This window comes from Erythrolamprus reginae, chromosome 2 (assembly GCF_031021105.1).
Source record: "Erythrolamprus reginae isolate rEryReg1 chromosome 2, rEryReg1.hap1, whole genome shotgun sequence".
Taxonomy (NCBI): Eukaryota; Metazoa; Chordata; class Lepidosauria; order Squamata; family Dipsadidae; genus Erythrolamprus; species Erythrolamprus reginae.
In genome coordinates, this window is record NC_091951.1 from 212,647,997 (window position 1) to 212,672,341 (window position 24,345).

General features: G+C 45.5%; 1 protein-coding gene across 2 annotated transcripts in view; it reads right to left on the reverse strand.

The window, feature by feature from the left end:
- Positions 1 to 3,964: 3,964 nt before the first annotated feature.
- Positions 3,965 to 24,345, reverse strand: part of SYDE1 (synapse defective Rho GTPase homolog 1) — a 37,938-nt gene continuing 17,557 nt past the window's right edge. The window contains exons 2-8 of one of the 2 annotated variants that reach the window (XM_070741650.1): positions 18,853 to 19,560; positions 11,418 to 12,137; positions 10,767 to 10,984; positions 9,834 to 9,960; positions 7,843 to 7,994; positions 6,675 to 6,903; positions 3,965 to 5,498 (exon numbers count right to left, since the gene is read on the reverse strand). In XM_070741650.1, coding sequence (XP_070597751.1) covers positions 5,059 to 5,498; positions 6,675 to 6,903; positions 7,843 to 7,994; positions 9,834 to 9,960; positions 10,767 to 10,984; positions 11,418 to 12,137; positions 18,853 to 19,560 — 2,594 coding nt within the window. In that variant the 3' untranslated portion in view covers positions 3,965 to 5,058. Of the gene's footprint in view, positions 5,499 to 6,674; positions 6,904 to 7,842; positions 7,995 to 9,833; positions 9,961 to 10,766; positions 10,985 to 11,417; positions 12,138 to 18,852; positions 19,564 to 24,345 lie in introns of both variants that reach the window. The other variant, XM_070741649.1, reaches the window with a different exon arrangement.

Sequence of the window (24,345 nt, forward strand, 5' to 3'; positions counted from 1 at the left end):
AGCTACTGCCTTGCAAGGCATACCCCACAGGTTCAAATCCCGGTATGGCTAGATGCAAAGAGCAAAAGAGCTCAAAATAGACTATACTACACTCCCATTTTTTCATTATCAGCAAAAATATGTTATTTATTTATTTGTTTGTTTATGTGTAAAGTACAGACCAAAATAAAAACAATATCAAATTGAAATCTCATATAACTGTTCTGCTGAACACATTCTGCAATGGAGGTTTTGCAAAATCAATAATACTGATTTCCTTGTTGTCTTGAAAAAAATTCAGCTGCTCAGGCATGAAAATGTGCTTCTCAGACACTGTACTTAACCGGTGCACACACCAAAAAAAATTAGAGGGAACATTGGCAGGATGTATAATTTTATTTGTAATTTTGTATTGATTTTATGCTGTAAACCGCCCTTAGTCCCCTGGAGAAATTTGATAGATAGATAGATAGATAGATAGATAGATAGATAGATAGATAGATAGATAGATAGATAGGTAGATAGAGAGGTAGGTAGGTAGGTAGATAGAGAGGTAGATAGAGAGGTAGGTAGGTAGGTAGGTAGGTAGGTAGATAGATAGATAGATAGATAGATAGATAGATAGATAGATAGATAGATAGACAGACAGACAGACAGACAGACAGACAGACAGACAGATGATAGATAGATAGATAGATAAGTTAAGATACCATTCGGGGAATAATAATAATAATTTTTTATTTTTATTATTTATTTTATTTATTGGATTTGTATGCCGCCCCTCTCCATAGACTTGGGGCGGCTAACAACAGTAATAAAAACATCATGTAAATCCAATACTACAAACAACTAAAAAACCGTTATTGTAAAACCAAACATCCATACAAACAAACAAACATACCATGCATAAATTGTAAAGGCCTAGGGGGAAAGAATATCTCAGTTCCCCCATGCCTGACGGCAGAGGTGGGTTTTAAGGAGCTTACGAAAGGCGAGGAGGGTGGGGCCAATTCTAATATTTGGGGGGAGTTGGTTCCAGAGGGCTGGGGCTGCCACAGAGAAGGCTTTTCCTCTGGGCCCCACCAAACAACATTGTTTTGTTGACGGGACCCGGAGAAGGCCCACTCTGTGGGACCTAACTGGTCGCTGGGATTCGTGCAGCAGAAGGCGGTCTCGTAGATATCCTGGTCCGGTGCCATGAAGGGCTTTATAGGTGATAACCAACACTTTGAATTGTGACCGGAAACTGATCGGCAACCAATGCAGACTGCGGAGTGTTGGTGTTACATGGGCATTTTTGGGAAAGCCCATGATAGCTCTCGCAGCTGCATTCTGCACGATCTGAAGTTTCCGAACACTTTTCAAAGATAGCCCCATGTAGAGAGCATTACAGTAGTCGAGCCTCGAGGTGATGAGGGCATGAGTGACTGTGAGCAGTGACTCCCGGTCCAAATAGGGCCGCAACTGGTGCACCAGGCGAACCTGGGCAAACACCCCCCTCGCCACAGCTGAAAGATGTTTCTCTAATGTGAGCTGTGGATCGAGGAGGATGCCCAAGTTGCGGACCCTCTCCAAGGGGCTCAATAATCCCCCCCCCCAGGGTGATGGACGGACAGATGGAATTTTCCTTGGGAGGCAAAACCCACAGCCACTCTGTCTTATAATAATAATAATAATGACAGATTAAAGACATGAGCTGAAAATAACAGAATTCAATTTAAGAGACAATTGCAAAATTTCTTCAGTTGAAAACAAAAATGTACACATATATGTAATAGACGAAATACCTGGCTGATCCAGCCATAGGTATTCTAACCAGTATTGGCCATTATTATTTAAGAAAGATTGAAACAGGTTCAGAAAAGGGTAACAAGGAAGAAAACCAAGAGAAATTGAAGAATTTATTAATATTTAGTTGTGAGAAAATGTGGCGAACAGGGGTTATAACACTATTCCTTGAATATCTGAAAGGTTGCCACACAGAAGAAACAGAAGTATATTAATCCAAAGAAAAGTTACAGGAAGGCAGAGTCCAATAGAATGTTCTGCAATGGGATCAATTCCCCAGTATAGTGATGGAATCCTTCTCACTGGATATGTTCAAATATAGGTTAAAACAAGGATGCTTGGTTAGATAGGAAGAACTGCTAGATAAATATCAACTAGGACCAGCACATGGATTGCCGTATGCTCAAATACGGGGCTTTCTAGTACCTATATTATATGATGTAAAAGAGGAAATCAGACAATGAAATGGATAAAATTCTCTCATTAAATCTAGGGATCAGGACAGTGACAATGCTGTATCACCATATGAGAAATCCAGATGTGAAAAGACATCCGGAAGCTTTCTTCTCCTTATCGGCACAACAGTTAGGGGATAAGGGCATTGGGGATAAAATCCTAAAAGGATGGAATACATTGTGTAAGGCCATGATCAATGAATATTGGCATGAGACTCAATTGAAAATTATACATAGAGCTATATATGCATTCAATCTCCCAATAACAACAAATAGACCTGACAGATTAACAGCATGCCCAAAGTGTGGTACATCCAACACTGATTTTATACCATGGATTGTGGGAATGTACATATGTCATAAAATTCCGGCAACAAATAGAAGAAATTATTTAAAAGATTTGGCCAAAAGAAAATAACCTTTCTTCTAAGTTATGTTTATTCCATTGTGGACATGACGATTTCCTGAGTAAACCTAAATTACAGCATATTCTATTGCTAGTTAGCAAAAAATGTTTACTAAAATGCTGGCTGGAACCCGCAGTCCCTACGGTAAGCATGGTGATAGACCAAATGAAACGACTCTTTCATGTAGAACGTTTAGAAGTAGAAAAATCCAAAATCAAGTTCACAGCTCCATTCTTTGGAAAATGGAGGCGTTTTCTGAGTACTGTGGTACCTCTACTTAAGAACGCCTCTACTTAAGAACTTTTCTAGATAAGAACCAGGTGTTCAAGATTTTTTTGCCTCTCCTTAAGAATCATTTTCTACTTAAGAACCCGAGCCTGGAAAAATTTCCCAGGAAGGACCAGCCAATTTCCTGCCATTCCCCCTTTAATCCCGGCCATCTTGGGCTTTTCTGGGCTGCCAGAGGAGCCATTTAAGGAGGCTTTGGCAGTCTAGAGTGAACGAAGCATTTTCGTTCACTCTGGGCGCTTGAACAGGGAATAAATCTCTGCCAGCACCCTGAGAAAAGAAACGCTCCCTTCGTTCTAAGCAGCCGAGGAGTCACCACAGCGAAGGAAAGGCGCCAGCTACAAAGCGAGTGAGAGGAGAGGGGAGCCCTTCAGCATGGGAAGGAACAGGCAGCAGGTAGCAGCAGCAGCAGCAGCCAGTGTATGGGAGGCAGTGTATGGGAGGCAGCCTCACGCCAGATGTATTGGAGGCGCGTGCTCCTCCTTGCTGCCTCAGAGACTCTTTTTTTTTTTTTAAGCCTTAAAGTTTTGGATTTTTAAAATTCCCTTCACCTCACCTTCTTCCTTCGGCAGCGACTCTCCTCCTCCTCTTTTTCCTCTTCCTCCCACCCAAATTCTGAGCTTTTATTTCTTTCCTAATGGGTTTGCATGCATTATTTGCTTTTACATTGATTCCTATGGGGAAAATTGCTTCTCCTTAAGAAAGTTTCTACTTAAGAACCTGGTCACGGAACGAATTAAGTTCTTAACTAGAGGTACCACTATATATACTTTACACAGACAGAGTTGGACGTAGTGATATGTCCATTCACTCTGACAGAATGGTATTTACAAGAAAGGTTAAAAGGTTCCTTGGGGATACTCCAAATAACTTAAAAAGCAGATGATGAAGGAAGGAAAAATAATATGTTTGCTTCAAAGGGTAAGACTACAGTTCAAGTATATGTTATATTTTGTATGTTTGCAGAAATATATGAATAGTTATTTCTGATGAACGGAATTCTTCATAAAGACCTATGGAACTGTATAATTTCTTATGAATCCAATGACCTGTGAATCAAAAACAATTTATTATATAACTGTGTAATTATTGTTTTGATATTTTGTCATGTTTTATTGTTGTTTGTAACATAAAATCTGAAAATAAAAATAAAAATAATTAAAAAAACAGGGATGCTTTAACCTGAATTCCTGCACTATAGCAGTAGATTGGACTCAATACCATAAAAGGTACTTCCATGGTTATGATTATGATTTTGTGATAAGCTACGATCGTCAAAGAACCTAAAAATTACAAAATGCAATATCTTTGCCATTACAAATCTTTTCACTGCTTTGAAAACTAAGCGTTTCCCTTAATTTAAAACTGTACTTTTAATTTTCCAAAATACCTTGAAACAAAGTTGAAATGGGGAAAATTGTATGGAATTTAAGATTTGGCTCCTAGCTGCCCAGTGCTAATCAAATTATCCACTAAAGGCACTTCTTCAGTGATTCCAAGAGATTCTTAACCTATAGCCAGCCCAGACTATAATGGTTAAAGAAGGGGCAGAGAGGAGCCCCTAATCCCAATCACAGTTCAGTTCAGTCTTTGGCAAGCTATTGTTTTAGTCTAGACTTTAAATACAGATTTAGAATAATATTGACTTACCTTCAAGAATGAGTAAAGTGCTCTGAATGATTAGGAAAGCATGCATGAAAACATTACATTTTCTATTTTACTTTTTCAAGAAAAGAAAAGAAAACCATCCTCTCTTCTTTGGAAGCATTTAAAACTGCCTTTCCCAGCCTGTGCCTTACAGGTGTATTGGACCTGATGGCTGGGAAATATAGGATCTGAGTTCCAACACATCTGGAAGGTTCCAGGCTGAGCATGATTTCAATGAAATATACATTGAGGTGCTGGTTGAGAGCTCCTGACTCTCTTTTCTTCATAGTTCACATACAAAATGAGGGGAGAATCCTAGCAACGGTGACCTCAGCAACCGAGAGCTCATGTTGGCTCTTCAATATTAGCAAAAGCTGAAAGAGAGAGCCCATAGGTTAAAATCTGTGACTGGCATAGGTTGCAAGTCAGAACAAAGAACTTGCTGAAGCAACTGTGGCTTGCAATGCTATACTACAAAATACTGAGAGAATGCTTCATAGGCAGACACTGAATTGCTTGGAAAGTTCTCGCTCAAGGTCCAAGGTGAGAGCATCAAAGTCTTTCAAATTGAGCCTCGGGCTAAAGGGAAACTCTGGATCCTCCACCAGGACAAAATCACTCATGTAGACTGCTTGGCTATGGAATGCTACTCCTTTCCTCAAAGCCCCCTCGTCATTCTCCTCTTCCCTGTCATTCTCACTCTCTGCCACCTCATCATAGTCAGCCTCACTGCTTGGCTTGGAGGCTCCCAGGTCCTGCTGTCCACACATGCTCCAGTCTCCAGCATAACGATTTCTTGGAGGACTTTCCAATGCTTTTGGGTGACTTCGAGTAGTGACAGTGGTGTTTGGCAGATCTAAGGGAGGGTGGTACTGATGACAGGCCTGCTTGCTTGGAAAGATATGTTCCCCATCTTCCATCTTCCCATGTGGCACTAAGAAGGAAGGCAAAATGAGGTAAGCAGGGCAAGAAGGAATGGAAGCTGATAGTCACCCAAAGTGCACAAGAACACAAAGCAAAATTCTAGGTTAAGATATCCAAAGCTTCAAATCTACCTGTCGAGTTCAAAACATAGCATCATTTCTAAAAAGTCTTACCTCACAAATATCACCTGAGATATTGTGTGTCAATTAATTTGAATTCTAGTATTTCTAGAATTCTAGAATTCTGTTATTTGAAGCAAAGAGTTCACATACATTCTTCATACTGGATTTATTGCTGTTACAAGTGGCATCTTGTTTTGCCTAAGAACATTCCATGGTTGAGGTCTGGGACAACTTCAACATGATATCCGTTTCCAGATGTATTTATTAAACATACCAAAGTATCCAACATTTGGGAAAAATGCATATGAAGTTTTTGTTTCTCATAATATGTTTGAAGTATTTATTTGTTTACTTATTTGCATTATATCACCATATCACCAAAGGCAACTCCCAATAAACTGAGAGCACCAATTTGTTGGAGGACTATTACTTTGACTACTGTTTTAATCCCTTTTATAGGGACTAATTCAACCAGTAATCATTTTCTTGTTTGAATTTTTTGTTTTTAATTATAATTTTTAAATGGCAGCCCTTAGAAGATCAATGCCACCACACACAGATGGGAATGTTCCTATTTCTTTAGTATTGCCATTTTACATATTACTCTGTACTTATGGAGCGAAAACAAAATGGGGAAATATATGCTGTGACCATAACATCTCTATCTTACAAATGCTCCAGCTTATCATCTTTATGACCAAAGGCTAGAGGGGAAAATTATTTAAGTAACCCTCCTTTCTAAGTTCAGATGATACAGAGAATCTTACAGCAATAACAGCAGTTACACCAGTTTACGTTAACCACAATTTGACTCAAAGTCAGGTTTCAAAATAACTTTCTTTAGAAATATTCTCTCGAAATATTCTTCACTATAGATTTAAGCCTATCAACCAACTAATTCTTGACTGATCAAATGAGACAAAGTGCTATAAAACTCAAAATGCTAAGAGGACTACTCCATACCACATTTAATTCAACAAAAGTATTAGGACTCATTAACTAAAGCTAAAGGAAATTTGTCCCCAAGAATGGAAGAGATGCCTTTGAACCTCTTGCACATTCACCTGGCCAGGTCTGTAACAGGTAATGCAATACTTCAAGATGATGTTTAAAATCTCTGGTGCTGGCAATGGTGCAATGTTGCTGGCCAGATCTGGAGACTACGGTCCCACCTGTCCCTTGGCTCAGAAGCACAGGCCCAAAGCACACAGCAAGGTTCTGGGCATTCATGCGATTGAAGGCATGGAAAGCAGCAACCAGACTAAGGTGATCAAGCAGCATTGTCAAAGTGGCCTAAAAATGGAAATAACAAGTTATTTCAGCCCATTTTGTCAATAACAAGGAAAGATAGATCTCAATCAAGTACAATAATGAACTGCTAGGAAGACGTTAGGCTAGGCTAAATTTTCATGTCAGCAAGAAAAAAAAAAGTATTCAGGATGTCCATCCATAGGGAAGTCCGCTAATGATACATTGTGAGAAGTTACCCTTGGGTGTAACAGAGAATAGGCATTGATTGCTTACCTGAACGCCTCCTCTCGTACGCTGAGCGGGTACAGCAGTCACGTGGGTTGCTCGGACCGAGCCTTGTCTTTAAAAAGATTGCTGGATCCACCCCTTCCCCAGAATTCGCGAATCCATAGACTTAGGCTCAAAAAGTGGTGGTTCAAATGATGCTCTACTCTCGTGATTAAGAATCGGCTAAAGTCCATGAGACAGAACAAGAGAGCTTGTTAAGCGTCTCACGCCGCAGGAGGAAGAAAGGATGAATAAACCTCCTAGCCAAGTAGATTTATTTGTAAATGCAATCTGGCAGCAGTGCGAGCAGTGCAATTGTGAAATTCATGACTTTAGCCGCGTCACGGCTTCTCTTTTTGGCACCAAGCCCAGTAAGAGCTGGCGTGAAATCTAAGGCTTCAAGGAAGAATTAATTAAAAAACTAATTTACTTATCTTGTTGAATTGCAGAGAGAGAGAACGAAGAGGGAAGGTGTTTTGAGAGGAGCTGAGCCACCATGCATCCTGCCAGTAGGAGGACCGAGCGAATTCTGGGGAAGGAGCGGATTCAGCAATCTTTTTAAAGACAAGGCTGGGTTCTATGCAGATTGGACAGCGAGCAACCCATGTGACTGCTGGACCCGCTCCTTCAGTATGGAGAAAACAAGATTTTTAAAGGCTGATTAAGTCTGAGATTGATAGATCTATTCTCTTTCTCAACCTGAGACCTCCTCACCTTCTCAGCCTCTGGTAGGCAATTCAGAAGAGCTGTTGTCTCCTTCACTGTCAGTCCCACTGTCCTATTGGACATAACTGATAGAACCACCCGATAGAGGGGGTCATTGATAAGAGGAGTGGGTAACTCACGCAAATAGTCCTTCAAGATCCCTGGAAAGGAGGAAAACAGAAAACAAAATTCAACATTGCTTTTGTTCTAGGTTCAGCCTTTATTACAGAAGACTGGTACTTCAAGATCCATGCCACATTAAAATTCTCTGACATGAAAATCCTGATACACTTTATACATCAGTAGGTTTTTCCCCTCACTGGTTGGATAAGGGAGCAAAATGATAGCAGAGGGAGGAAGCAGACAGATTAGAATTGGGTACGAAAGGAACAATAGAGCTGGGGCTCATCCACTGAGCCACACTTGACAGTCAACCTGGCAGTATAATAGAAACTGTCAACTCCATTTCCAGTTTCATTGCCGAAATAATGGCATTGGCAAGTCTTGAGCTGTAGGACTCACTGTCAGCCATCACATGCTAACTCTGACCTGCTTTTTATCATGAAAGGATCAGGACACAGAGGGAATGTGAGGGATGGTATACATGAAATTTGAGCTACTTACTTACTTACTTACTTACTTACTTACTTACTTACTTACTTACTTTATTTATTTATTTATTTAGACTTCTATGCTGCCCAATCCTGAAGGACTCAGACCTCTTGGTCATTGGCAGATTTGGACACATTCTTCTTCTTATTGAATATCTACCTTTTTTTCACCATAGTGTTTCCTCCAGTGGCCCAAATCTATTTTATAAAATATGTATTTGGATCCATGGTATTCAAAAGGGTGGGAAATAGCATCAAAATGCCTTGAGTTTTCCCCAATTAAACCTTAATTAGAGATTACATTATTCATATTTAGTCTCCATATCTTTAGCTTTATCAGCAATATAATCGTTGAAGTATTGTCTCATTCATCTATATAAACTTTTTTGCACAGAAATATTGAATACAAATGCTTGAAGTTTTGTCTCCTTTAAACTCTGTTTTTGCTTTATAGAGTAGCACTTGAAATTTGGAGGGAAAAGCACTGGTCTGCAATGCCTTTAAACCAGCTGTTCTCAAATAATGTGATGTTGTTCCCTTTGAAAATAATAAATGAATTTGTGTAACACACCCAAATAAAACTAAGATCTTTCTTAGTGGTTCTGAGTGTGCCAATCTGTTTAGCATTGAATGAATTTCTTATCTACTCCTTATCTCCTGAGTTTTCAGAAATGTAAAGTTGAAGTCCTTTCATACTTCGTTTCCACTAAATGTTAGTCCAAGCAAAGGGAAACTAAGTTTTCTCATGGTTCCAGAAATCCTGTGCTGAGTTTTTGAATGCTCTGTTTCCAAGAGTGGACCAAGATGTGCATTGCCTGACTGATAAGGCCAAGAAGTGCATTGCCTGAGGAAGGCCTGAATTCAGGAAAATATTGGAGAAGAAAACCTAATTTCCAGCAGCCTACATGGATTCTTCTCCAGCACCTTCAAGCTATCTGCAGAAGAGTCAGCACACTTCACACAAGAGTCAGATAATTCCTTGAGCTTCTTTTAACTGTGATCTGAACTGTGAATAGGAGGGAAAGAACTACATATCAACAGAGAAATGTAGAGTGGGTTCAAAAGGCTGGATGTACAAGGAGAATCTCAAGAACCTCTGTCTCTTTTGGACTTCAGACAGGGAAGAAAGCTCATAGCTAGAGAGTCTTGATCCAATAATAATGGTGGTAGCGGTGGGCAAATGTTTCAATAAGAGCAATAAACTTGTTTAAATTGGGCCAGCAGTCAGTGAGTTCCACTGTATTTCTAAATTGGTTTTTTCCACACTTGACATTGATATTTGGCAATGTGACTTGCCTATATGTTATTAATTCCAGAAGTCTTTCCAGAGTCCACTGGGAACTTTTGTCAGTCAGAAAATCTAACAAGAGTCCAGTTGTAGGCACCAACCTGTAATAACATTAATGTCTGGGTAAAGATCTTCAGAAAGAACAACAGCAGCACTATCTCTCTCAAAAGCATCTCGTAATTCCTTCTTCACTGCTGCTGAGCCACACAAGCGATACAGGCCTACCACCTACAAAGAGAACATAGTTGATCATCTGGATAAGCAGACAGTGCTGCAAGCAATAATATAGGGAAGAAGTCACCCATACCTTAGTCACTTCCCATTTAAATTATTATAATGCCGTCACATGGAACTGACCTTGAAGATCATCCAGAACTGTAACTGTCCAGAATGCAGCAGCAGTTTTGGATACCCTGTGGTTCACTCAAGTAATACCATCACTATATAACCTATACTGGCATGAAGTTGCTTTCCAGCTCCAATTCAAGGTAGTGATTATCATCTTCACAGCCCTAATGGCACAATGCTATGGTAGGTAACTTAAAGAAATGCTTCACCCCGAGGGTATCCGCCTATCCTATTAGATTAGATGTGGAGGGGGCACTCAAGTTCCGTTCCCTAAATGATGCCATTAGCTGGGACTTGGAGGAGTGTCTTCTTGGTGAGGAATATCTTCTCACTAGATATCAGAGAAATCTCTACCCATTTATCATTCTGAAACTGACAATCTGGCTCTTCCCCCAAGCCTACATTGGGCTGAATTGTGAGAGTGTTTCGTTTGGTACTTGGAGGGAAGGTACCTTTGACTTTAACTATGTTTTCAGGATGGTTGTGAGCTGGCTAGAATCCTTGTATGTGGTAAGTGGCCATGTAAAGTTCTTTAAATAAATAAATCTCACGTGGATGGCAAACTGCAAAAAACAGATATCTGGGTTGGGAGAAAGGAGTTCATCAGGTTGAGCTACTCTTACGTTTTATGGAAGACGCTATATGAAACTTAGGAAAATGGTTGCTTTGAGATGCAGAACATTCACCTTCAATCCTCGTTTTTCAATCTGGGTTATACATTTCTGGATTAGGAGTGGCACTTTGATGGCAGCACCTTCTTTTTTCACCAACTGATTCAGCTTCACTCCAAAGACTTGTGGTTCCTGTTCAGAGTTAACTGGATCCCACTGATTCACCAAAGTAAGTTTGATGTAAAGAAGCCCCTGAGGCTCCAGTTGTAGGGCTAACTGCTGGGTCCTACAATCTAAAACCAGAAATGTTAGAGAATGTGATAACCACAATTGATCCCCACTTCCCCATCCCCTTCTGTAGAATAAGAAAATCCCAGGTGGTCAATCCAGTATTAAAAGCTCTTGAGATGTACACTAGCATCTTGAACAGGACTTAGGTCCTGTGCTATGCTGGCAGAAAGGAGAGAAAAATAAGAACATAGTGCTTGCAAAGTGGGACCACAACTTTGACTTGTTTCCCACTACAGGTAGCCTTTAATGGGAATGATGTTGGATTGAGACCCTTCAATCTAGTTTGTACTACAATAATGAAAAAAATGATCTGATCCAGCAGAAGGTAGCTTCCTACTGTATGTTCCTGAGCAGGTGAACTGCAAAGGACATTATTTCTATCTATAACTCCCCAAAAAACTATCTATTGGCATGTACTTGAAAAGTCTTCCTCACCTTGAAAAACCTGGGGCAGAATGATGGTACCATGGCAGCAAATTCGGTTCTTGCTCACAGTAGGATCACAGGAGAAGACCACCATTTTGAGAAGTTGGGCATCCTCCAGCTCCAGCTGGAAAGAATGGTTGAGAATGAGGACAGCAGCCTGGCAAGGCAGGAGGGCTGTGTGAGCCTTGTTAACAGAATCTACTTGAAGAATGCAGAAGAGCTCTTTGGTTTCATCTTTGGGAGGCTTGAAGCCCTGGATCCCCAGCAGGTGGATGCTGACAAGACCAGAGAAATGTTGTAGACAGCTAGGCTGTTTAGCAAAATTGTACAGCAAGAATGATGACCCTTCAAAGCCAAGGCATGCCTCTGCCTTAGTCAAAAGCTCCTGGGAATTACTGTCAGTCAAATATCCCCAATTGCTGGCAGCCTTGTCCTGGATCACAGGTCGCTGAGATACCACACTACTGTCAAGATGGTAGCGGCTGATGACATTTCCTGATTCCTTAGCAGAGGAGCTCTTTTCTGGCCCTCGAGTACGGGAGCTGCACAGACTTAGTTTCCGCCTCAGCTCTGGCAGTTTCTTCATCTTTATGGAGAGATTTCGTACTGGGCCTGGGGACTTGGTCTTGCTGAAACAATGGCTCTTTTTATTGGCACTGGTGTTCTGAGCCATCAGTGTAGCACTAGCCGAACTTTCTTCAGGATCCACAGTTGCAACAGGTACCTTTCCTGAGGAGACAAACTGTGTAAGGCAGGCCAAATGCCACTTATCCAGCAGGTAACAGGCATTGCCCAAAATTAACAGGCTGGGAGCAAAAGAACTGGCTTTCTTTCTCATGGCTTTTCAGTAAAAGAGGTAACTAGAGAAGATAATCCTCTTCTCCACTGCACTGCTCAGAGAGTCCAAGGTGGGTTATTATTCAGCCTCATTGGCAGGGACTGAGTTAAAAATTAGCATAAATGTTATGTCCCGCCCACCACTGCCCTCCTTAGGTCAGTCTAAAAAACTCAGTCATAGTGTAGGGACGCTGAGTTTTCTTCTCTCCATAGAGAGGGAATTGTTTTTTTCCTAATAAATGCATGTTTGTTTCTAACTGTCTCTTTTTTCTTTTGCAGGAAGAAGAGCAGAGGAATTTATCTGAGAGCCTCTTCCCTCCGGGGTACTGCTCTTCGTCTCTTCACCCCTGAGAGGCCACTGCTCTCCAGAGCACTGCCTCGAAGACAGGGAAGGACTTATGGGGTCACTGACGTTCGCGCTTAAAACCCCCCCCACCGCCGCCGCCCTCGTTACCAGTGCTTACACGGCCATCCCGAACGAAGAAATCAGCTGTTCGGCGGCCTCAAAATTGGCCGCCGATCTGTTAAAGCAGCAAGGGAAGCCGCGGAGATCGGAGTTCACCTGATCGGCTGTTTGGCGGCGTGGCGAGAAGCCGCCGATCTTCGGAAGCGGCGAAAGGAGCCGCAAGCAGACAAATCCACGCAACGGCTGAGGGGGCTGCCAATTGGGTCAGATTGCTGACTGGAGCAGATTCCGCCATTTTGGGGGGTAACCCACTGAGCTACCGGCAGTAGAGTGATGAAAAGCCTCAAACCGCCGTTTGGAAGGCTAGCTCTGCCCCCCCCCTCCCCTTTTGGACGAGACCATTTGAAGCAGCAGTGGGGCCATCAGCCAGTGAGTCAGCAAAGCTAGTACTCCTCGGCAGCCATTTTTCCTCCAAGCAGGAGAGGGGCGTTACCATGGCAACTTGAGAGGCTAGTCTATACCACCTGACAGGAAGTTGGTGACTAGTTCCTCTAGGGATAGCATTCTTTTTGATTGTGCATCCAGTTCCTGGTGTTTCGAGTTGTTGCTGTTGCTGTATCGTGAGTGTTAAGCATTAACAATGTCTCAGCAGAATAATCCCTCTGAACCGACTGCCCCCTCCACCAGCAAGGGGAAGGATAAAAGCCATGGTTCTAAATCTAAGGGGAAGTCCTCCCAATCTTCAGTGGCCTTGAGGGAGGCCGAAAAGAAAATCAAGGCCCTAGAGGCCCAGTTGGAGATGAATAGACCAAGGCAAGGGCCTAGTCCTTCCTCCACTTCTGTTCCACCACACCATCAGAGCCCCTTAGCCTCTGCTGCTGCCTTTGAGGGACCCCACCTCTCTGCAGCTGGGGAATTGTCCCCTGACCGCCCTTTGAATGCTGCACCTCCATCTGAAGGGATCCAACGAACAGAATGGTCCAGACCATTCCAGTCATGGTCTCAATCTGGGCAACCCCCGGCAGCCACCTTTACACCAACTGCAGCGGGTCTCAGGGGCCCCATGGACAACTGGCAGGCGATGTCCCCTTCCCTGCAGGACATGATAGCGTCTGCATATTCCCAGGGCATCGCAGTGGGTGCTCAGCAACGCCCATCTCCTCTGCCAGCCCGAGCCAGTAGGTCAGACCCTTGGACAGTCCCTGCTCCTGCACCATCTCTACATGATTCCTTTCAGGAAGACTTGGATCCAAGGGAGATGGCCACAGTTGCTGAGGATGAGCTTTCAGAGGATGAGGCCAACCTGCCTGACCAGACTCCTTTAACAGGATTGTTCAGACACCCTCTTTTCAGAACTCTCTTGAACAAAGCTAAGACCACACTGCTGCCAGAGAATGCTTCAAAGCCAGCTGGTCAAGAGGTGGGCATCATGCCAGCGGCCAGGCTCATTAATGAACCCCAAAGGGAGTCAGAGCATATTCCTCAGTGCCTATCTTCATAGAGAATATAAAGAGGCCCTGGCAGAATCCATCAGCAGCGCTGGGGCCCTCAGCCATGGACAAAAAAATTTATTCCTTTGATCCTGAAATAGAGGACTTGCTTCAGTACCCCTCAGTGGATGCTCCGGTCACATCACTGACGTCCAACGCAAGTAGTACCATCAGAGATGGCAGACGGACTGCGGCCAGAGGACAGAAGAGCAGAGAACTTGATAAAGAGGGTGCACCAACTCTCTGCCTGGTCCCTGAGGGCAGCTTTGGCTGCTTCTTTCTTCAATAGGGCCTCCATTCTGTGGCTCCAGGATATGCTCTCAAGACTGGGCCCAGAGGACGCTCGGCTGCGCCAGGATGTTAACAAACTCATTGCCACTGCTAGTTTCTCTGCAGATGCCATTCTAGCGGCAGCTAGATTTTCATCTCGGGCACTGGCAACTAATCTCTCTGCCCGTCGTATGATTTGGCTTCGGTCATGGCAGGCAGATGTCAAATCGAAATGGCGCCTAGCCAGTGCTCCGTATCAGGGCTCTAAGCTCTTTGGTGAATCATTAGACTCTGTACTGATCGAGGACAGAGACAAGAGGAAGGTGCTGCCAAGGTCAGCAAAGAGACAAGATAGATGAGGGGCTCCATACTTTCACAGGCAGCCCTTTCGATCAGAACCATCCTCAACCTCATCCCCAGTTGCACGGACCTATGGACAGGGGACCTACACCCAACCAACCTACCGATCTGACAGGGGCAGCTATGGAGATAGAAACCGCCAATTCCAGCCCTCTCGCAGATCTTACAGAGGCGGCAACAGAGGGGGATATCGCAAGCAGAAGTGACTTTCGCCACGAACGGCCCATCGGTGGACACCTGCAATTCTTCACCGAATTTTGGGGATCCATCTCCACCGACGCATGGGTCTTAGAGACGGTGGGACAGGGCCTGCGGATAAACTTCTGGCAGGCCCCTCCAAACAGATTCGTGCAATGCCCTTCTTTGCTTCACGCACAAAAAAGATCTCTTATTTGTCAAGAGGTCCAACATCTGTTGGACATTGGGGCACTAGAGCCGGTTCCTGCAGAACAAAGAGGCAAGGGGTTCTACTCCATTGTGTTCGTAGTCCCAAAATCCTCCGGCAGATGCCGCCTAATTTTGAACTTCAAGCAACTGAACACGTACATCCGGTATCAGCGGTTCAAAATGCATTCATTGCAAACCATCCTGGCATCCATTCGCCATCAGGATTGGATGACTTCCATCGACCTCAAAGAGGCGTACCTGCATGTACCGGTTCATCAGCACCACCGTCAATTTCTACGCTTTTGCCTCCAGGACCGGCACTTTCAGTACAAAGCCATGCCCTTCGGACTGTCCTCAGCTCCCAGGGCCTTTACCAAACTTCTCGAAGCCTTAACAGCAAGTCTCAGATCACACTCCATACGTCTTCTAGCCTACCTAGATGACAAAATCATCCTATCCAGCAGCCCTCAACGGGCCAAGAGGGATCTAGCACAAACGATGAACTCTCTCTCTCTCGAGAGAGAGCAGGATTTACAATCAACCACGACAAGAGCCACTTACAACCGACCAGGTGTCTGCTCCACCTGGGCACCACAATAGACTCTACATTGGGCATGGTCTTTCTGTCATTAGAGAGACAGCAGAAGATACGGACACTGATACACTCAACGTCACACCGCTCCAAAGTTCCCCTAGTGTTGCTTTCACAATTGCTAGGGGTCTTCATTTCATGCATCAGCATAGTGCCATGGGCCCGGCTGCATGCCCGCCCCCTGCAGTGGCTTTTACTCCCGTTCCAGAGGGCCTGGCTAAGCAACTCCAAACATCAAGTGCACCTGACCACAGCAGTTCGTCTTTCCTTCCCATGGTGGACGTCACCCGCCATAGCCAGGGGCTCTCCCTTCTTGTTCCATCAGGAGGTGGCAATCACCACAGACGCAAGTCTGTCTGGATGGGGAGCGCACTCTGGCCTCCAGGTTGCCCAGGGCAGATGGTCAGCGTCGGATCTGGCAGACCCCAACATCAACCTCCTGGAACTGCGGGCCGTCTTCAAAGCACTGAAGTCATTTTCAGAGACAGTCAGGGACTGCCACATCCTGATATTGACGGACAATGTGGCAATGAGGGCTCACATAAATCATCAGGGAGGCACACAGTCGGATCGTCTAATGCAGGAGGCACACGCCCTAATGTCGTGGGTGGAGACTCATCTCACCTCGATCCATGCAGAACATATTTCAGGAGTGGACAATACACAGGCAGACTGGTTGAGCCGCACAACGATAGACCCAGGGGAATGGTCCTTGAACACAGAGGCATTCCAACTGATAGTTCACCGTTATGGCATTCCAGTAGTGGACCTGTTTGCTTCGCAACACAATCACCAGGTTCCACGGTTCTTCTCCCGGTTCCCAACCCCGGGAGCCAAGCAGGTCAACGCTCTCCTATCACCTTGGCCGAGCGGTCTACTATACGCCTTCCCTCCGGTCAGTCTAATACACAAAGTGGTGGCCAAGCTTATCTCGGAAAGAGCAGACATACTCTTAGTAGCTCCACTCTGGCCCAGACGCCCATGGTTTGCCGACCTAATGGACCTATCACTGTCTCTCCCATGGAGAATTCCATGTCACCAACTGGTACTGTCGCAGGGTTCAATAATTCACCCAGACCCACAGTGGTGGAAGCTTGCCGTGTGGCAATTGAGGGGAACCGCTTGAGGGAGAAGCAGGTTCCAGATAGCGTCATCCACACCATGCAGGCGGCACGACGTCCATCAACCACCCGCATCTACCAGGCGACCTGGGCAGCGTACTGCACCTTCTGTAGAGCACAAGGGGTCTTGCCCTCTGCCTCTTCAGTGCTTAATCTTTTGGAATTTCTGCAGAAGGGCCTCGAGAAGGGGTTAACGCCTAGCACCCTTCGCAGGCAGGTAGCTGCCATCGCAACCGTTCCCCAGCCAGACCCACTCTGCCCGATCTCTCACCATCCTTGGGTTAAGGACTTCCTGCGGGGGGCAGCAAACTTGTCACCACCAGTAATTCACCACTTTCCGTCCTGGGACTTACCCCTGGTTCTCCAGGCCCTTACAGGCCCCCGCTTCGAACCATTAAGGGAGGTTTCCCTTCGCATACTTTCCATTAAGGTGGCCTTTCTGGTCGCCATAACCTCTGCCCGCAGAGTCTCTGAACTAGCGGCCCTCTCAGTGCGTTCAGACCTATGCGTTTTCCACCCCGACAGGGTGACCCTCCGTTGGATCCTAGTTTCCTGCCTAAGATCAACACTAGATTTCATAGGTCACAGCACATAGTATTACCGGATTTTTGCACCCACGGCTCCCATCCATCGGAGCTTCATTGGCACAAAGTAGATGTCAGGAGGGTGGTGAAGATTTACGTTCGCCGCACAAGCTCGTTCAGGACATCGGAAGCTCTCTTTGTTTCATTCCTTCCCACGTCAATGGGGAGGAAAGTATCGGCCAAGACAATTAGCAGGTGGATTCGTTCCTGCATCATTGAGGCGTATAAGGTGAAGGCAACCCCCTTACTGGATAGGATTACGGCCCACTCTACCAGGAGTGCAGCCACCTCAGCGGCTTGGACCACACAGGCACCAATTGAGGACATCTGTAGGGCAGCGACCTGGGCTGCTCCCACAACCTTTATCAGACATTATCGCTTGGACTCCTTTGCTTCTGCACAGGCTGCCTTCGGGAGAACAGTCTTGCAAAGAGTTTGTGTTCCAGTACCACTGGGCCAGCCTAACCCTCCCTAAGGTGTTGCTTGGGTATATCCCACCTTGGACTCTCTGAGCAGTGCAGTGGAGAAGAACTGTTGAACTTACCTGAACGGTCTTCTCGCTGCACTGCGAAGAGAGTCCAAACCCGCACGGCTTTTGCCCAGGTGCACAGTTCAGTTGAAGTTCTATACTTTAAGTTTGTTGAATAAATTTATCTTATTTTCACTATTCCTTCGTTTTTTATTGACTGACCTAAGGAGGGCAGTGGTGGGCGGGACATAACATTTATGCTAATTTTTAACTCAGTCCCTGCCAATGAGGCTGAATAATAACCCACCTTGGACTCTCTTCGCAGTGCAGCGAGAAGACCGTTCGGGTAAGTTCAACGGTTCTTCTTTCCAAAAAAGCCACAAAACAATCTTGTACAGTATAACTGGTTAATGCAATAGCAGACATTCTCCCTTTGTTTATTGCAGATACCCTCAAAACTGAAATACCATTTTAATTATTAACAAGAGCATGAATGTGCATACTGCTAAACTCAACACTTTCAGCCAAAATGTAGGTGGTATTATCAATGATATGTATTGGTTTCACTGAAGATGCTAGTGATGGCCTTAAATTCAATGTATATATTTAAGATAAATGGCATTTCAAGACATCCATAAGAAATTCATGGGGTTTAGTGATGCACTGCTGTGCATTTAGAATGGATCTTTTTAAAATCACTTTTTAAAGCACAATCAGCTAAACTAAGTCAGCATAACAGCATACTGAAAACACTGGGATTATTTTCTCTATTCCCAACCTGATTTTGTTTCAGTATAAGAGAACAACAATCTTACTCTTGACTAAACGTGTGACATGCAATCATTCCCTACAGTCCTGAGGCTTCAATTTTCCAAACCACTTCTAATGCTCCTGAAAAAATGTGAGCCTCTGCTTAGAACTAACTCACCATAAGTTTCAGACTGGTGACTGCCCAGCATCTCCACTTTCTTAACACACTTCAGTTGGATTGGTGAAATCTGCACATTATTGACCACCTTCAGTGAGCTGCCAATATCTATACATTCGTGTGGGATTTTAACTTCTGTTGGGTTCCTCTTCTTGTTCCTATTCTCACAACCACTACCACACTTCCTTTCAAGGGAGGGGAATTGCAGGTCCTCATCCTCTGGAATTGGGTTGTACCAGATTTCTCCGTGGGAGTTGGCATGCTTGTGGAATTCTTTCATCTCAGTGGTAGAAGTGGAAGTTTCATCTTCTACCCCTTGAGTCTTCCCAGCAGAGAGCACCCATTGGCGGCTACTTTTTTCCAGGGTCTGTAAATAAGCACCTTGGTTGCTATATTTGGTGTTGAGGCTGGGGTTACATGTTTCTGGGTAGATGGCTAGCAAGTCAGTATCTTTATTAGGTCCAGTTGCCACGGAGCCAATGTTTGCAGGGGTCTGTGGTGCAGGCATCTGTGGCACAGTGGAAAAGTTCTGGCATGGCCTTCTGTTATGAGAGTCCTCTTGACAGCTCCAAGTGAACTTGGCCCAATTTTGTTTCTGTGACACAGTGTTGGCAGTCCTTTTCTGGCATCCATCAACCAACAAAACAGTATCCACTGACTTATGCTCAGAAGGTAGTTGTAAATCAGCTGGTAGCTTCAATGAAGGATCTACTGGAACAGAAGTTGATTTATTAATCTGTCCAATATGAGAAATATATACAGTGGTATACTTAAGAACTTAATTCATTTCGTGACTAGGTCCTTAAGTAGAAAAGTTTGTAAGTAGAAGCAATTTTTCCCATAGGAATCAGTGTAAAAGCAAATAATGCGTGCAAACCCATTAGGAAAGAAATAAAAGCTCGGAATTTGGGTGGGAGGAGAAGGAAGAAGAGGAGGAGGAGAATCGCTGCTGAAGGAAGGTGAGGTGAAAGGGAAAAAATGCAAAACTTTAAGGTTTTTTAAAAAAAGAGGGACTCTGAGGCGTCGAGGAGGAGCACGTGCCTCCCATACACCTGGGGTGAGGCTGCTTCCCATACACTGCACCAGAGAGAGAAACCCAGGCAGGCAAGAGGGGGGAACCTTCCGCTCCTTTGACCAAAAGGTGGTGGCCGTTGCTGCTGTTACCTACTTCCTCTTCCTTCCCATGCTGAAGGCTCCCCTATCCTCTTGCTCGCTCGCTTTGTAGTTGGTGCCTTTCCTTCACTGTGGTGACTCCTTGGTTAGCCTGAATCCAAGTTGATCCGGCTAGGGCGAAGCGCCCCCTTTTGTCTTTCCACGCCCAGATGCTCTGGGAGGCAACCTCGCGCCGGGTGTATGGGAGGCAGCACGAGGGAGTCACTCCAGCGAAGTGGTTTATTTCCTCTCCAAGCGTCCAGAGAAAGGAAAACTTTCTATTTGCTCTGGACTGCCAATGCCTCCTTAAGCACCACCAGAAGGCTCCTCTGGCAGCCCAGAAAAGCCCAAAATGGCCGGGATGAAAGGGGGAATGGCAGGAAACTGGCCGGGCCTTGGTGCCACTCTCAAATTTCCTGGGAAATTTTTCCAGGCTCGGGTTCTTAAGTAGAAAATGATTCTTGAGAAGAGGCAAAAAAATCTTGAACACCCGGTTCTTATCTAGAAAAATTCTTAAGTAGAGGCACTCTTAGGTAGAGGTACCACTGTACTTATAAATTAATCCTACCAAATAAGAAAACAGAATGAGGGCAGAAAAGTGCTCCTGCTAAATGTTCTGCCGGGCTCTCTGATAGGAGCCTCCCCAAAATTCAAGGGTACAAATTTCAGATACGCACACCTTTTAAAATTCAAAACAATGTTCTTTATCACAAAAGTCAAAATAAACTAAGCACTCTTTTTGTATTGCAAAGAGCACTCTTCCCTAAACAACTGGATAGTCTGTACAATTTCCCTTAAGCAGTCATTAAGTACTTAGCCAGCAGCTGTGAAGAAACTTCACACCCCTTCTTCTTCCAACGAAGTGAGACACACACACACGTTGCTCTGCTTTGGTTTCAAAGGCGTGAAAAAGCAACAGTCCAGCACACAAGATTCCTGATGAACTGCGAACAGATATTCTTCCACAATGGCCAAACCCACATGCTGCTGTTTATAGCAGTAGCCCTAATTACTGGAGCCCCACCCAAACACAGGTGGCCTCCCTTATTTCCTATAATATGTTCTTATTTGGTCTCTTCTACGCATAATTCTGTGCTTGCGTGGGTCCATTCCATTATCTGAAGCAATAGAAGATAAGGAAGATTGACTGCCTTGGCTGTGTGCCAAGCCCTCCTCTGCCGAGTCATTCCCACCTTCTTCTTCGTCCAAGGAAACTAAACTCTGAACTATTCTGTCGGCAATAACACAGGCCTGTGACATGTTGAAGTTTCCCCTGCATCCACCTCCCCATTCCCTGGGGCAGGAGCTGGGCCAGAGCCAACCACAAATAGAAAATTGAGCCCAAATACTGCTTATTGCAGACTAGGATTCATTTCTGCAACTATCTGAAGTGTTGCATCCTTTGATCATTTTTTTTAAAAAAATATGTGATTTATTTTCTAGTATGGAGAATGTTCAAGGCATCCAACAAAAAATTAAACAAAAAAAAAAAAAGCAAGATGTGGGGGCAATATTGAATCTTGAGACTGATGGAAATATGGTTGCCTCTTTATTCTGAATTAGTTTATATCTTTATGCCAAATTATATCTCTAATACCAAATTATTTGCATCCTAGGATAATAAAGGAATCAGTTCATAGTCTAGACTAGTGATGGCAAAACTTTTTCAGCTTAGATGCCAAAAGGGTACAAGTGTGCACGATAATGCAGTGCCCTCCTCCCATGCATGTGCACACACCCCGCTGCCCCCATGCATGCACACAACCCACCATGCTGCCCCCCTGTGCATGCGCACAGGCCTCACTTAAGCCTCCCGACTTCAGGTAAGCCCATTGGGCTGTTTTTTGCTTTCCCCATGGTTCAGGGAAGCCCCCTGAAACCTGGGGACAGCAAAAAATGGCCCAACGGACCAATTGGAAGTCCAGAAACAAAATGGAAATGGAGCTACCCTACTACTTACCTTCAGATAGTTGCAACCAGGCCTTGCACACTTCAGTCCATTTCTTCTGCAGCCGGCAAAGATTTCCTGAAGGCCTCTGTAGCCAATAACAGAGCTCCGGATCAATCTGGAGTTCTGTTGTCAGCTGCCGAGGCCTTCAGGAAAGCCTTGCCGGCTGAGAAGAAATGGGAAGAGATGTGATACGCCTGCTTTTGAATGCTTGCAAATGTGCAGTAATTCCACTACAGTAATTCAAGGAGTTAGCATAGATTTGTCATGAAGAAATCTTGTTATCTATTTGTGAGTCATTGTGAGTCACCTGATGCTCGGGAGACAGGAGGGGAGGGGGCGCCGATCTCTGGGGGGGCAGAGGGTCGGAATATCCCTGAGTTGCTGGGGAGAGGCAGATATGGCGGGGGCCACAGAGTTAGCCGTTCCAGGGGAACGAGGGATCGTTGCTTAATAACGTTCCCTTGTTCTGGCTCTGTGAGCCCAATCTTGGGTACTGGTGGTGAGTGTAACTCTGGCCCTGGGCTCAGGTTGCTGCTGCTGAATGCCAGGTCGGTAGTAAATAAAGCTCTCCTCATCCGGGATTTGATCCTGGATGAGGAGGCCGACCTGGCATGTATTATTGAAACCTGGCTGGGCCCGGAGGGAGGTGTTCCTCTCTCTGAAATCTGCCCAGCCGGGTTTCAGATATGGCATCAACCTCAACCCCAGGGAAGGGGGGGAGGAGTGGCTATTGTAGCCAGGGAGAGCCTTTGCCTGCGTAGACTCATTGCTCTGGAAATTGCGGGTTGCGAGTCTCTCTTGATGAAGTTGGACTTAGGGGTTCAGATGGGCTTATTTCTCATGTACCTGCCTCCCAGCTGCGTGTAAAAAGCCCTGCCTGTGCTACTCGAAGAGGTAGCCGGGTTGGCGGTGGAGTTCCCCGGACTCATCGTCCTGGGGGACTTCAACCTACCGTCACTCGGCGAAACCTCTGGGTTGGCACAGGAGTTCATGGCCACCATGACAGCCGTGGACCTGACTCAAGTAGTACAGGGTCCGACTCACGAGGGAGGGCACGCACCTGACATGGTATTCCTTTCCGAGCAATTGAGTAATGGTCTGAGACTAAGGGGCTTAGAAGTATTGCCTTTGTCATGGTCAGACCATTTTCTACTACGGCTTGACTTCCTGGCTCCAATCCTCCCCCGCAGGGAGGAGGAACCAATGAAGATGTTCCGCCCCAGACGCCTGATGGACCCAGAGGGCTTTCAAACGGCGCTTGGGGTTATTCCAGAGGCACTCGTCCACAGTTCGGCGGAGTCTCTCGCGGAGGCCTGGAACAGGGCTGCGGCGGGGGCTCTTGACCGGATTGCGCCTTTGCGACCTCTCCATGGCGTTAGACCCCGTAGAGCCCCATGGTTCAACGAGGAGCTCCGGGAGTTGAAACGCCAAAAGAGACATCTAGAGAAGCGATGGAGGAAGAGTAGGTCTGAATCCGACCGAACACTTGTAAGAGCTTTTATTAAGACTTACAAAGTGGTACTCAAGGCGGCAAGATGCGCGTACCATGCCGCCTTGATTGCATCAGCGGAATCCCGCCCGGCCGCTCTGTTTAGGGTGACCCGCTCCCTTCTTAACCAGGGGGGAGTTGGGGAGCCCTTGCAGAGTAGTGCCAAGGATTTTAACACATTTTTCGCTGATAAAGTCGCTCGGATCCGGGCCGACCTCGACTCCAATTGTAAAACAGAGTCGACTGACAACGAGTCAGTCGAGGTGACTGGGGCACGTACTTGTCCACCTGTCTGGGAAGAGTTTGATCTGGTGACACCTGATGAAGTGGACAAGGCCATTGGAGCTGTGAGTTCTGCCACCTGTTTACTGGATCCGTGTCCCTCCTGGTTGGTTTCGGCCAGCAGGGAGGTGACGCGGAGCTGGGCCCAGGAGATTACCAACGCTTCCTTGGGGAGGGGAGTTTTTCCATCACTCTATAAAGAAGCGCTCGTGCGCCCCCTCCTCAAGAAGCCCTCCCTGGACCCAGCTGTGCTTAACAACTATCGTCCAGTCTCCAACCTTCCCTTTATGGGGAAGGTTGTCGAGAAGGTGGTGGCACTCCAGCTCCAGCGGTCCTTGGACGAAGCTGATTATCTAGGTCCCCAGCAGTCTGGTTTCAGGCCCGGTTACAGCACGGAAACCGCTTTGGTCGCGTTGATGGATGATCTCTGGCGGGCCCGGGACAGGGGTTTATCCTCTGTCCTGGTGCTCCTTGACATCTCAGTGGCTTTCGATACCATCGACCATGGTATCCTTCTGCACCGGCTGGAGGGGTTGGGGGTGGGAGGCACTGTTCTTCAGTGGTTCTCCTCCTACCTCTCTGGCCGGTTGCAGTCGGTGTTAGTGGGGGGTCAGAGGTC